The sequence below is a fragment of the Chinchilla lanigera genome, unplaced genomic scaffold, assembly GCF_000276665.1.
Source record: "Chinchilla lanigera isolate Chin_1 unplaced genomic scaffold, ChiLan1.0 scaffold00002, whole genome shotgun sequence".
Classification (NCBI taxonomy): domain Eukaryota; kingdom Metazoa; phylum Chordata; class Mammalia; order Rodentia; family Chinchillidae; genus Chinchilla; species Chinchilla lanigera.
The window spans coordinates 14,468,022-14,481,939 of record NW_004955403.1 but is presented as its reverse complement, the minus strand read 5'-3'; the positions used below and the strand labels follow the sequence as shown (position 1 = coordinate 14,481,939).

The 13,918-nt window shown below is 34.4% G+C and overlaps 1 protein-coding gene across 1 annotated transcript in view; it reads right to left on the bottom strand.

Annotated features, from left to right (window-relative positions):
• Window positions 1–5,251, bottom strand: part of Nckap1 (NCK-associated protein 1) — a 77,692-nt gene extending 72,441 nt beyond the window's left edge. The window contains exons 1-2 of the mRNA XM_013514746.1: window positions 5,243–5,251; window positions 383–493 (exon numbers count right to left, since the gene is read on the bottom strand). Of these exons, the coding sequence (XP_013370200.1) occupies window positions 383–493; window positions 5,243–5,251 (120 nt within the window). The remainder of the gene's footprint in view (window positions 1–382; window positions 494–5,242) is intronic.
• Window positions 5,252–13,918: the final 8,667 nt, after the last annotated feature.

The following is a 13,918-nucleotide window of genomic DNA, read 5'->3' as shown; positions in this document are numbered from 1 at the left end:
AATAAATATATTTTAAAACTAAATACACTAATTACTAAAACAATAAAAGTTCTGTGAAATCATTAACCTTAAAAGAAATTTAAATTTATAAGACAAAAAAAATCACTTCAAGTAGTCACACAAATATTTGGGAATTATATACCTATTTGTTATACCCTTATTGTTACAACTTAAAATTGTGTGTAAGAAGTTAAAAATGTTTTCCATAAGAAAATGGCAATGTAGTGAAAAATCATTTTTTCCAGTTACAGAGGTAATTAGAGCCCTTAATTAATATTTATAATCTGTATATCAAAATCAAAGACTACTCAAGCTCAACATGGGCCATTGCTTTCCTTATAGACGACTAAAAACAAGTAATTGAAAAATCAAGATCACTTACATTGTTGTTGCGAGTTTCTACAGCAGGAAATTTTCTGACTATGAATTTCACAGCAGATTCCAAGTTTTTGTCAATAAGATAGGATGGTTTGGCCTTGGGATCTCCACATGCCTATAAAAAAAGTAATAAAAAAGTGAAGTAAATCCTCCTTCTAAAAAGAAGAGTAGCAAATCTGTAATCAGAAACTAGAGAGGTATTTATTGTTTTTGGTGAGCAGGTGATAAAATGAATAGGCAAAGTGCAGGGATTGTCACAGCTGAAATATGCAATGGGAGACAGTACAGAGATGTTCTTCTACTGAAAAAAATGCATGGAAAGTTTTAAAGCAGTTAGCGCAGAACAGCAGTGAAGGAAAAAGCTCAAACCTAAAAAAATAATAATAAAGAAAAGAAAAAGAAGGAAAGAAAATATTCTTGGTTTGAGGTAGATTTGTATTCATCTGAAGCTAATAAAATATTATAAAATTAAATATAAAGTATAGTACTGGACATGTTTCTTTCTAGGTGTTATAAAATAAAAACTTATGTTTAAATGTCTTTTCCAAAATGTTTTCCTCATTCACTTTAAACATTTTAATACAAAGAGCCCTAGTTCAAAAGAACTGGAAGCTGCTAAAACTGTTTTTATAGCACTAAAGTGTGTTGCCTGTTCCTCTGAACATCTGAGTTACAATAGTTTCCATCATACCAGCAGCACTTCAGACAATGAATCTACATCTGTTCTATACCTCATAAGCAGAGAACGAGTGGAAATGTTTGCATCTGACCACATCAGCAGTGCAGCATTCCCTGTAATGAACTATAAAGCACTACACAAATGTAAGGTATTACTAAAAAAACTGTTTACCTCAACTATCAGCAATACAGAATATAATTTTTAATACTGTTCACTTTTGTTATGTGACATTTAACTAGTGAGATGTTATTTCTTAAGGAATTACTAAAATCATACTACTCCTATTTATTTTTATTCTATTTTTTCAAGGATGTAGTCTTTCTCTTTGCTATGTGTGAGGAAATGCAGTACTGCAATTCAATGGGTCTTTTTCATTATTTACTATGGCTATGTTGTGGATTACAGAAAGAGAAGTTATGAAACATGAAACTGATCTGAAAGCGGGCAAGCGGGCAGAGGGAAGGTGAAAAGCTTTGCAAACCTTCCAAACTTGTCCTTGCTGGGGAAGCATTGTAATAAAAAGAGAGAGAATTACGTGTAAACAATAATTGTCAAACTATGTCATACTTCTCAGTAGAAAACTTAGGTACTGCAGACTAAGAATAACAAAACAAGATTAAAACTATATGGTGCTACAATTTTAAAAGTATTCTAAGTAGCGAGTTTTAGTACACAATAATATAGTTTACACTACTCAAATTTGAATACTGCTGTGTAAGTGTACAACCATGTCCGTACCTTGCTGCTCTAAGGTAACTTAAATAATACTAGAAAGAAGGAAAAATAAAGGCTACATGCAGCTATAGAAACAGGAGCAAAACCATCAGTGAAAGTTTACATACCTTAAAAAGAAACGGTAGCCAAGAATAAAAATAAAGTGTTATTGGATGACTTTTGCACTTCAACTCAAATTGACACTTTTTTCAATCACCTAGCTTCCAAGCCAGAATATAAAAATCAAAGTAAACATTCCTATATTTTATAAATGGAAATAGGAATGCAGTAAAAAACAAAAACAAAAAAGCCCTCTTAATTCTCAAATATAATTAGATAGAATTTGTTAATTTTACAAATCATAGTCCTTAACTAGATCAGTACAAAGCTAGGATGTAAATTCCATTTCAATATCATGATACTAACATACATTTGACTGTTCTTCAGAATAGACTATCACTTCTTTAAAGTGTTATTTCTTACAAGTTAATCTTACAATTTGTTCTTCTTCCAAGCTATAACTAGCAACTAAGAATCACATAACTAAGAATTTGTTCAAAAATAAACTGCTTCAGATTAACATTTCCTTACATCAGTGGCATAATGAAAATCAAGTCTCATAAACATGTCTGGATAGTATAGACACCTAAAGCGACTTTGAACTGTGTGCAGTTTTTTCAGGATATATACTATCTTTTCTTTTCTGATTATTTAAAAATTCAGCTACTCATCCTAACATTAGCAATTATCAAGTATGAAAATACATTGCACTACAATACTCACTTTCCATGATCACAAATTTTACTGTGTAAAAATCTAATTAAAGTGTATGTGCGTGTGTGTGTGTAAAAGATCTTCTTACACTGAAAACAAAAAGAATGAAATTTGTTTTCAATGGAAAAATAAAGAGGTATGTAGAACCTGTTTTCCTTGGAACTGGTTTACCTTTATCCATACTGCCCAATGGGTCTTAGCTAAACATCCTACATTGGGATGCAGTACACCAGAAAGATTAAAAACAGATTCTGGAATAAAATTAGATGGCTTTCAGTTTATACTACTTACTAATCATGGGACCTTGGACATATTATATAACATCTCCTAGTTTATTTGTAAAATGGGAGGGGGATTAGTACCTCATAGGGTCATGAGGATTTGAAGAGGGCAAAAAATGGCACAGTACGCACTCAAAAAAGGTTAGGTGCTATTAATGGTTATAATGATGATAACAGCTAAATAAAAGTCTAACATAATCATGGTCTGTACCATCGTATAGCATATTGAAATAGCAATTAAGTATGAACTTCCTTATATGACTAAGATTTCCCTCTCAATTACATAAAGTATTTTCTTCATTTACTTTGGGTCTAAATCACTGTACTGTTTTACTGTAAAAAGAGTTTAGCTTTACAGTTATTAACACAGGGTTTTTTGGGAGCAGGGCTGATTTTTTTTTTTTTATTGCTGGGGATTGAAACCAGAGGTTTACACATGCTAAGGACATGCTGTCCAATGAGCTACACCCCCAGCCATAAGAAGTTGAGTTTTTAAGTTAGGTTTTCCATGTCCAAATCCTAGCTCCATCATTTATAACCATGAATAAGTGATTTTTTTTTTACTTCTCTGTATCTTAGTGTCTTCATCTATTAATCTGGAGAAAACAATTACAACCTGCTCTAAAATGCTGTGTACTCACTGTGTGTGCGTGCGAGACAGAAATTAGAGTATTTTGCATACCATGAGCAAAATACTGAAAAAATACAATGCTCATACAAGTTATACAAAAGTGTAGGGCATTTCATTTTTTCTGACAGCAACTTTTGATTTACTTAATAACAAGAGACTTATGAAGAATATTCAGGGGGCAAAAAAAGAAAAGAAAAGAAATGAGAAAAACTATACTGTGACTAAAAATTGCCTGATGAAAGCTTTAATTATAATTCAATCGGGAAGTTTTTGTACTACACTACGCAAGGGCAGCCAAATTCCAATTAACCATAAGTCTACTTGTAAAGATTGATCTTTCCCACCCCAACAAAATTTCATTTTGAGGACAGTGCACGATAATTTCAAACTGTCAGAACATAGCCTGTTGTCAGTACAACCTGAAACTATAACTGGTGGTATTATAGCTATACTATAGCTATAATATTACACAAAATTATCTTTCACTATTAAAATTGTCATCCTTGAAGTACAAAAAGTTTAACAACTACATATGCTACAGTTACTAATATATTTTACACTAATACAGTTCAGAAAGTCTTACCACAAAGACTAAATCAAACTATTTAACAAATTGTGAATTAAGTAATAGTGAGAATTTCTATATCTTCCCGACCCTCCCCAAAAGGTGAATACATTACAAAATTCAATCAAAGTCCCCCAGGCTTGTATCTACGAGAAATTTATAGCAGAACCAAAACTGAATAAAGAGGTTATTCACTACACAGAAATGAAACCATATATGGGCTACAGAATGTAAAAGTTCCCTCCCATGTATTTCAACTCAGTATGTTTTAATAATGCATAAAATACTAGTTTCAAACTGCTGAAAATCTAAAATGAATTTAAATATTTATACAAATTTCTAGTCCTCAGAATTGGAACTTTATTTTCCAAACATACTCTACTTATACTTTTTAAATTCAAAAGGTTAGCACTATTTAATATGGCAGATAAAATTACAGTATTCTTAGGGAAAAAAATTTATATATAATAACTAAAAATTCTATCGAGTCAAGTGGATCACATCATTATATGACTGTAGACAAACTGACCTCTAATCTTCACTGTTACAGCTTGTGTCTAGATCCCCTAAAAGCCTCATGTAGTCACAGGTAGGGCTTTTTCAGAGGTGCTAGATCTAGACTGTGTGTGGTGCTGGAACTGATGATTCATGGTGCAATGCAAGTCTCAAGGTCACTAGCATTAAAGGTGTGAGGGCTACTCATCCTGAGTAAGCCTGGACAACATGTAAGGGATAAAAACAGCTGTGGTGAGCCCTTGTTGCTTTGCTGCCTTCTGCCCCACATGAACTGTTTCTCCTCCTCAATGCCTGTCTGCCATGTCACCCTGCCTTGGAGCCAGTTGATTATGGACTGCCACCTCTACAAGCTGTGAGCTAAATAAACCTTTCCTCCTTTAACTTTGGGTGTGAGATATTTTCTCTCAGCAGTAAGTAAATAAGACACCCCCCTTCCAAATCCATAAATTAAGGATACCATTACTACCTTCATAAACACACCGTTAAGATTTTTTTAAATAGCATACATATAATGTGTTTACTTCAGTGCCTGCCACGTAAGTAGTAGCAAGTTTTAAATAATTACGTTTTCTCTCTTAACAAAATTTTTCAATACAAAGATATACTTAACTATAAGTGCCCTATTATACAAGATGTTCCATAAAACCAATTCTGGGTATTAACTGCCAATTCAATATTCCCAAATTCATTTTCTCTCAACTCACCAATTTCATGTTATCACCAAAAATAAAGGACAAAGAATTCCAAAAAATGTTTTATTCAGGTTGCCAAATAAACGTCTTTATTAGAAACATCAAGACTAGATTTGACAGGATGTTGAAGTATGACTTTAGAACAAACCTGCCACCCTACTACCAAAACCCCTTCTTGTGTCTTTTCCTCAAGCTGCTACACATAAGAACACATACAACAGCTTAATTTCATGTGGTTATTGCTACTTATTTTTCTAAGAACATAGCATGATGCTAAAAAAGTAGAGATTTTAAAAATTCACCTACTCATAAGAAATTAGCAACAATAAAGAAACAAGCAAACATCCAAGACACAGGACAATGGAAAGTAAAAACAGTGTTTACTGGGCAAAAAATACCTATGCTTTACAAACTGCCTAAACTACCAATCAAGAGAGCACAAATAGTAAGGACCAAAATGTATGACAGATATTGTGAAATAGGAAGAAAATGTTAAAGTGGGAAAGGGAACACAGGAGAAGGACAGGGTACAATGAAGGAAGGGAATATAAAAGAATAGAAGGAAAAAAAGGAGACAAAGCTTTTCTAAATAAGGAGGGGAGAAGGAGTTGAGGGAGGGGAGGGAAATGGGGGAAAAAAAAGAAGAATCAAGATATGTGGTGCACTGCAATCCCAGCACTTGGGAGGCTGAGGCGTGAGGATGGTTGCAACTTCAAGACCAGCCTGGGCTACAAAGTGAGCTTAAGGCCAGCCTGAACTGCATAGTGAGACCCTGTCTCAAAAAAAAAAAAAAAAAAAAAAAAAAAAAAAAAAGACAGTTACTAGTAGCTACTCAATCTACAAGAAGATATGTATATCACTACTGTTCATAAACATTTCTTAGCTTCCAATATACAGGAACAGATCAATTTATGAAGATTTAGTTTTTTTCAAGTATTATGTATCATCACACTTTTGTTATTAAATGGTAGTTCCACAAAAGACCACTATAGAATACACTTCTGAAATACAAATAATTATCTTGTACTGAAAGTAAGTAGGTATCAGACTATAACACCAAGTAGTAAAAAGGAATAGTTAAGAAATGTTTCCTAATGGTCTTGAGCTTGATTTAGTAGGAGAAAAATGTACATTAAGTGTTCACTCTGTTCCACACCCCAGAAATAGAACCAACAACCATAGCCAACATTTATCTATTTCTTACCCTTTGACCAGGCACTGTACTAACACACGAATTAACTCATTTAACATTCAAACTATGAAGTTAATAAAAGATTATTCCACAATGTGGGAGAGGTGGAATATTAGCATGGCTTAGAAAGCCAAAAAATACAGCTTAAAGCATAAAAGGAGCTGAGAGCAAGGAAGTACCATGAAGCTGGTCTTGCTGTAGAAGCAAGCCTATGTGCAACCTTCCAGAAATTTACATATAACCCACATAACAAAATTTAGTCATGACAGTAAACAATTACAGAAAAAGAAAACAGAGATTTTAAGAACTGACATCTTACGTATTTCTCTTTTCTTTCTTTTTTGGGACAGGGTCTCACAATGTAATTCAGGCTGGCCTTTTTACTCACAGTGATCCCCTGCCTCAGCCTCCCCACTGCTGGGATTACCGGCCTGCACTACCATGTCTGGCTTCATAGTTCACTGGTTCTTTTTTTTTTTTTTTTTTTGGTTTTTCTCCGGTACCAGGAACCGAACTCACGACCTTGCGCTTGCCAGGCAGGCGCTTTTGCCGCTGAGCTAAATCCCCAGCCCCAGTTCACTGGTTCTTAACATCAGAACTACTTCATGGGCATCATTATTATTATTACTGTGATTATTTCAGGCCAAAATCCAGAAATATAAAACATTTTAAAGCCTTCTAAAATAATTGTATTGTATAGTGACAAAAGGTAATTCTAACTCTAGCTAAGAACTAGATAAACTATAGCCTAGAAAGGTAATTTGTCCAAGATTTTTAAAAAATTAACATTAAAGCTCTATCTAGACTATGACTCTCAACTGACAACATCCGTCTAATAGGGAAAAAGTTTAGAAAAAATAATGATGTAGGAAAGTTTAGAAGTTATATGCCTGTAAGGAAAGCATTGCTGAGGTATTTTATAACTTTACTTTTTGTATCTTTACCTATTCTGAACAAAAGGTGTGCAACTGATCAATGATGGCCAGCCTTTGTCAATGCCTGGCTAAAGCTCCCACTGATACATCAAAACCCAGAACAAATTCACAATCCTGCCCATTTCTTCCACACTGGAATCCTTAACTCCTCTCTCAAACTCCCACAATCCCACCTACACATTGCATTTTAAGTATCTATGCCTCTCCATCCTCGGTAAGATATGAGTGCTCTGACACTGCAAACTTCATCTGCAGTGACACTGCCTCTACAATGTCAAGACAACATTGAACAAATGAAAAGGAAATAAGAGGGAAACACTCAAAACTTGGGACTACATGAAAGACCAGCTCATTTCACACATAAAATAGTTCTAAAGATGCAGTTTTGTTACAGGTAATATCTAAATTAATCAACAGCCTAACATGGAACATTTTCCATTGCAGGCTCTTTTATGTAAAACAAGAGATTCCTGGCACCTGTCTATAATCCCAGCACTTGAAGGCTGAGGCAGGAAGATTGCCTCAAGTGCAAGACAAGCCTGAACCACAAAGCAGAAGACTGTCTCAAAAAAGAAAAAAAGAGAATACTTTGAAACTAGCACAAGTATAAATCTACCTACAACTATAGGTTTAGGAAGTTTGATCATTTATTTAAGTAAAATGCTCCAGTACTATGATTAACTATTAGGTTTTCTCATCATTATGAAATTAATTTTCCAAAGTCTAAAAACAATATTGCTAATTCTTAAACTACAGGATCAAAGTTAAGATTTTACTAGAATGACTAATAAACAGAACATTAAAAACAGTAGAGGGGCTGGGGATTTAGCTCAGCGGCAAAAGCGCCTGCCTGGCAAGTGCAAGGTCGTGAGTTCGGTTCCCAGTACCGGAGAAAACCAAAAAAAAAAAACAGTAGAAAAAAATCTTATGTTTGCAGTGAAGTACTATTAATTTTGTAAAGGCTAACACAGAAAGAACCAGACTTACTGGCCATGCTTTCTTAATTGTTTCTTTCATTTCATGTTAGAGAATTTTTCAATATAAAAACATTGACATTTGATTTTAAAAACAAAAATCTAAAGTGAAAAATTGTATTTGAAATTTCAAAATTAAAAACCAATTATCTTTAAGTGAGGGATTGACTGTATGCAATTTTTAAATGACAGAAAATTGTTTGTTGCTTTTTGTTCACACTTTTCCATTATATATGTACTCATTTCCCCTTTCAAGAAAATTTCCTCATTTTATTCCTATACGGTTAGTATTTTCAGCTTGTACGTTATAAAATGCATCAAAAGTAAAATCTTAGAAATGAGGGATCTTAGAAGAAAAATATATTCAATATGCAAAGTCAATAAAAAATATATTTCCCCAAAAAGTTTAAGAGTTTATGTTTCTAATTCTAAACTATTTTGCATTTTAATACACTACACAGTCAAAGAGCAGTCACCATTTAAGAGGCTGAAGCAGCAGGATTCCAAGATCAAGTCCAGTTTGGGCAACTTAGAGCCTGTCTCAAAAATTAAAAAAAAAAAAAAAAAAAAAAAAAATTAAAAAGTAAACAAATATAAAAATAGAGGAATCGAAGCTCAGGGAAATGTCCCTAGGTTTGTCTCCTAGTATAATAAAAGTTAAAAGATCACTCTGATACACTGATTACATGATCTGAAGGGTCTTTTCATATAAATTTCACAATGGTCCACAGTAAAATGGAAAATTACTTCTGCACTGTAACTACACATTTCTTTAAAAGATTATTGTGTACTCCAAAGCTGCATTATATTTTCTACAAGCAGGTTTCAGAAGAAAAAGCTACTATAACAATTCACTAATAACTGTCAAATAATTAAGACCCCAAAATTAGGGGTCAGAAAAAGATACCAATCCTAAGTCTTGCTTTTACGTGATCTTTGAAGTTATTTAACCTCTCAAAAACTCAATTTCTTTCTAACATAGCTATCTTCATCATAGATCTAAGGATAAAAAAAGGAAAAAAGGCATAGTGTAAAATCTCAACAAATGGCAGCTAGCATTTTCATGTACATTAATGGACAACTGGTCTTAAGAAGGCTGAAGGCGATGAAACAGCTTAGCTCTACCAATGCAAAATGCACACTCACTAAATTTGGCCCAAAATTCTTGCGATAATTTTATTATAAATTAACAAAGAGCACGAATTAGATTTTCAATCATCCTAACTTGAAAAGACAAGAACTTTTCCACATCTTGGCCTCTTTACTTTTAACATATTGGATGTAACTAGCTAAATATGTTTATTCCTTTAATTTTCTTTAAATGTAAATATATAAGCAACTTAAGGATTGTAACTTCATTTATATGTAAGCTGGCCTATATTGCTTCTCAAATTTTGTTTTTGTAAAGAATCCACCTAAGTTAATCATAATATAATGAAATATGCATGAATGTTAACATTTATACAAAAAAGTATAAATATATATAGCTTATTTTTTTAAATAGAAGATGAACACAGGACACTTTTGAAATCACACACTTATTCTAGTTGATTTTTTATAATAAACAAGTACTCCTGTAATCATTAAATACTTGGATTATTTAACAATTTCATTAAGAAAACATGATACAAATCATATCATTGCCGCTAAAAAAAATCTTTTAATCATTTTTTCTATATTCTCTCATGATCTTTAATTTACCTCCTCAGCCAACTTCTAGCATAAAAAGCAAAGCACTGAAATCTCATTTTACATACAGCTTATTTGAAAAATAAAACTACATATTATTTAAAATATAAATTTTATTTCAGGCTAATGTTTTCTTCTCACCATGTTTATGATTCTTAATGAAATTCAATATGGAGAGAAAAAAATTCTTGTAGTATTTATTAGTACAGAACTGCCACAATCCAATCTTGGAACCAGATTGACCTGCTTTCTCTGCTCCTGACTGATCAACAGAGAGAATAATGCCCTCAATTCAACTCTGAAAGGGGAGACTGAAGCCAGTTCCTCTGCTTTACCAGCACTGCTCCCTTTTTTTTCCCTCCTCATTCATGAAGCAGGTTATCAGCTTAAAGCTTTCAATTTTACACTACTATTCCGGTTAATTTTTTCCCTTCAGGAAATAAACAATCTGAAAACACGGTAAGAAGACTGAGGGAGCACCAGGCAGAGGGATATTTCTATAATCAAATTTTAAAAAGGAACTGTGTGAAATCCTTATACTAAAGTATTTTGCAATTGTGAGTGGGGTTTTTTCTCTCCTTTTCTACCCTTTAAAACTGTCAATAAGAGAAAAAATATGCAAGTACTACTGAGATCTTTCTGATACAAAGATCAATCTCATGTTCCTAATAGTATAGGAAAAGAGGAAAGAAAAAAGTAAATGACAAAAAAAGACATATTTTAAACCCAGCAGAATGTTTTCATTTGGGACTTAGGAGTCTGGTTACATGGAAGTGAAACTTAAAAACAAATACTCATAGAAGTTGCTCACTTCCATAAATAAATACTGCCTAACAAGCACAGAAATCTTAAGCTAGTCTCATATTTTACCATCCTTTACCTTCACAAACAACTCTGTGAAGTAGGCAGAGCAGGCATTTCCATCCCTACACTACAGAAAACTAATGGCCTATAACTTCTCTACTACTACTGAATGAACTAATAAAAATAATACTAGAAACAAGAAACTTTGGTGTTAACCTCCTCCATTTTACAGATGAAGAAAGGGAAGAAGTTCTGCAAGTCACCTGCCCAATGTTACAGAACTCTCAGTGACAGAATGAAGAGTGGAATTCGGCTCCTAACTTTTGGCCCAGCGTTAATTTATCCAAAAGGTTTATCACTGTATCACTGAGTGGCATTATTAAACTGAGATGGAGATGTGTATTTTTAATAAAAACTATAAAGAGTTATGGAATAAATTCAAATATAAAACTGCCTATTACCTCACATCTTTTACTTAAAATACCCGTTCATGAATTACATCCTCAAACCACAAGTTCGCTAAGATTCTCACAACTTGTAAATATTCAGATCTCCAATATTTTGACTGATGAATTAAAAAACATTTTCATAAACTATGCTAACACTCTTACCTGTCAGAGCATATAATTACCTATAATAAACTATTTTACATAGCTCATTATTTTTCTTTGTATGTGCTCACTAACATCATTTCCACTGTGTACACGTTAAGTACCCCCAATCCGAAAATCCAAAACCTGAAATGCTCCTAAATCTGAAAGTCCGAGTGTCTACATGATGTCACAAGTGCAAATACCACACACAGGGTAGGTCACAGTCATAAGCAGCTGCACTAAAAAATACTGCATAAGATTATTTTCAGGCGGGGCTGGCGATTTAGCTCAGTGGCACAGCGTCTGCCTGGCAAGCGCCAGATCGTGAGTTTGATTCCCGGTACCGGAAAAATAACAAAAAATTAAAATTGAAATTAAAATTTAAAAAAAAAGATTATTTTCAGGCCAAGTGTATGTAAGATTCGTATGAAACATTCATGTTTAGACTTGGGTTCCATCCCCAGAATACCTCACTGTATATACATATATATAATATAGGTGCATATATGCAAATATTCCAGAATCTGAAAAAAACTTCTAAACTTGGAAATATTTCTGTCCCAAACATTTCAGATAAGGGATCCTCAACCTGTACTTCCAACTAGAACAGAGCCAAAACTCAGCTTTGGCAGACAACTTAATGCACACATTTATTAATAAAAATTTGACAATTGGTTACCAGACATTACTATGAGGTGGAAAGTTTTTTAAGGAAAATAAGCAATTCAGAGGAAAGGTTACATGGTCTATATTGCCATAAGAATCCAAAAAGCAATGAACCTTATAAACACATGGTGAACAGATCTTAGTTCTTTGGCAAGATATCTGAACAAATGTTTCAATCCCTAGCCAGCTGGGAAAATTTAACAGTCTTACAGACAATTCCATACATAGGCTTAAAGATCCAAAAACCTATCTAATGCACTTATACTCAAAATTATGCAAGGGAAAGAAACCAAAAGCTATTAGAATGATATACACTTGATGTTTTCTCTCCCTTTCTCACTGCCCAGAGCAGACTCATATAATCAACGTATGCAAAATATTTCTCAAAAAAAAACTATAAATGTACAGGAAGTGCTGAAGGCACTATTTCAGTAACTCAAGATATTTGACACTTCGAGATAACAAGGATCCCATTCAACCTATTTTAAATTTCAAGCAGTTAATACAAGCGCATGAAGTTTCTCAAAACAGGAAGTGAAAAAAATAGTGCTTTGAGAAAAGGCAGCGAACTGGAATTGGAAGAGTTCAAATGCTTAGGATTTAGGTTAATGTTATCTATGAAAGTTGAATATTACTTTCTGATAGCACTTACACTATAAAAATGTTTAACGGCTACTTTAAAAAGGTATTGGCCCCAATACCCAAATCACTTTTGATGTTACTCTCACTTCCTCTTGTGGAAACCATCGTAACCATTTCCTTCAACCACAATACCACAGATCTAGTAACTTTTAGTAATGTTTGACTTGCTCGTTTCTTAGACAAACTATACACAGGAACCAAGCAACAAATTTCTCATGTAGCATAATCTCATCCAAAAATGCAGGTCCATGTAACCTTTAAGTAATACTACCTAAAATGAAATTATTCCCAACTTGTATGAAAGTATAATCAAGGCTCCTTGGTGACTGCAGGGCGCTTAATGACACAGAACTCTTGCCACACAAAACGAGGCAGAAGCCAATAGGCATGTTGCAGATACCTGCCTTCAGGTAAGCAACCACTTTCAAAGTTAATTACCGATTAGCTTGGGACAGTCTTTGGAATCAGTGTCTCAATGAAACTTACAAATAATACCCTCGAACCTCTTCATGTGAATTTCATTAAAACATCTTTCTTTAGTAGCCCTACCACAACCTATGATCTACAGTTTTGCTAAATGCTGACAGGTACATACATGCTATATTAAAGCCAGTAAAAATAGTTACGAAGATATGACACCAAATACACACTGGAAGTCACAAGGATCGATTCAGACAGTACCTTCCCCCAAAAAATCTCTATCGAATTTTCTATCAAGTCTCTATTACATTTCCTCTATAAAATTCTTTAAAACGTAATCTTGTCTTAAAAAGGAGTGGGGTGGGATGGTAAGAAGTGAGTGTCATTTTTTTTTTTCTATCTTTACATCCACTTTTCCAAGTCCGACTCCGCCTTCCCCTTTAATCTGAGGCCAGGTACGGCGCGTCTGGCCCGGGTCTACCGCTGCAGTTACTCAAACGACCCGACCGCGCCGCACGCCGGGAGCAGCGGCAACGAAATACGTTCTGACTTCCAGAAACGCCGCCTGGGCGCTGCGCTGGGGGAGCTCAGACGCGGACGGGCAGGGAGCGACAAGGTGGCTGCTCCCGTCCCGGTGACTCACAGCCGGCAACGATTTCCGACCGGATCCGCCCTCCCTCCGCTCCTCCGACCTTCCCGAGGAAACACCCCGGGCCCCCGCGCTCCCCGAGCGCCCCCGGAACCCGCGACGCGGGGGGACGCGGGGGGACGCG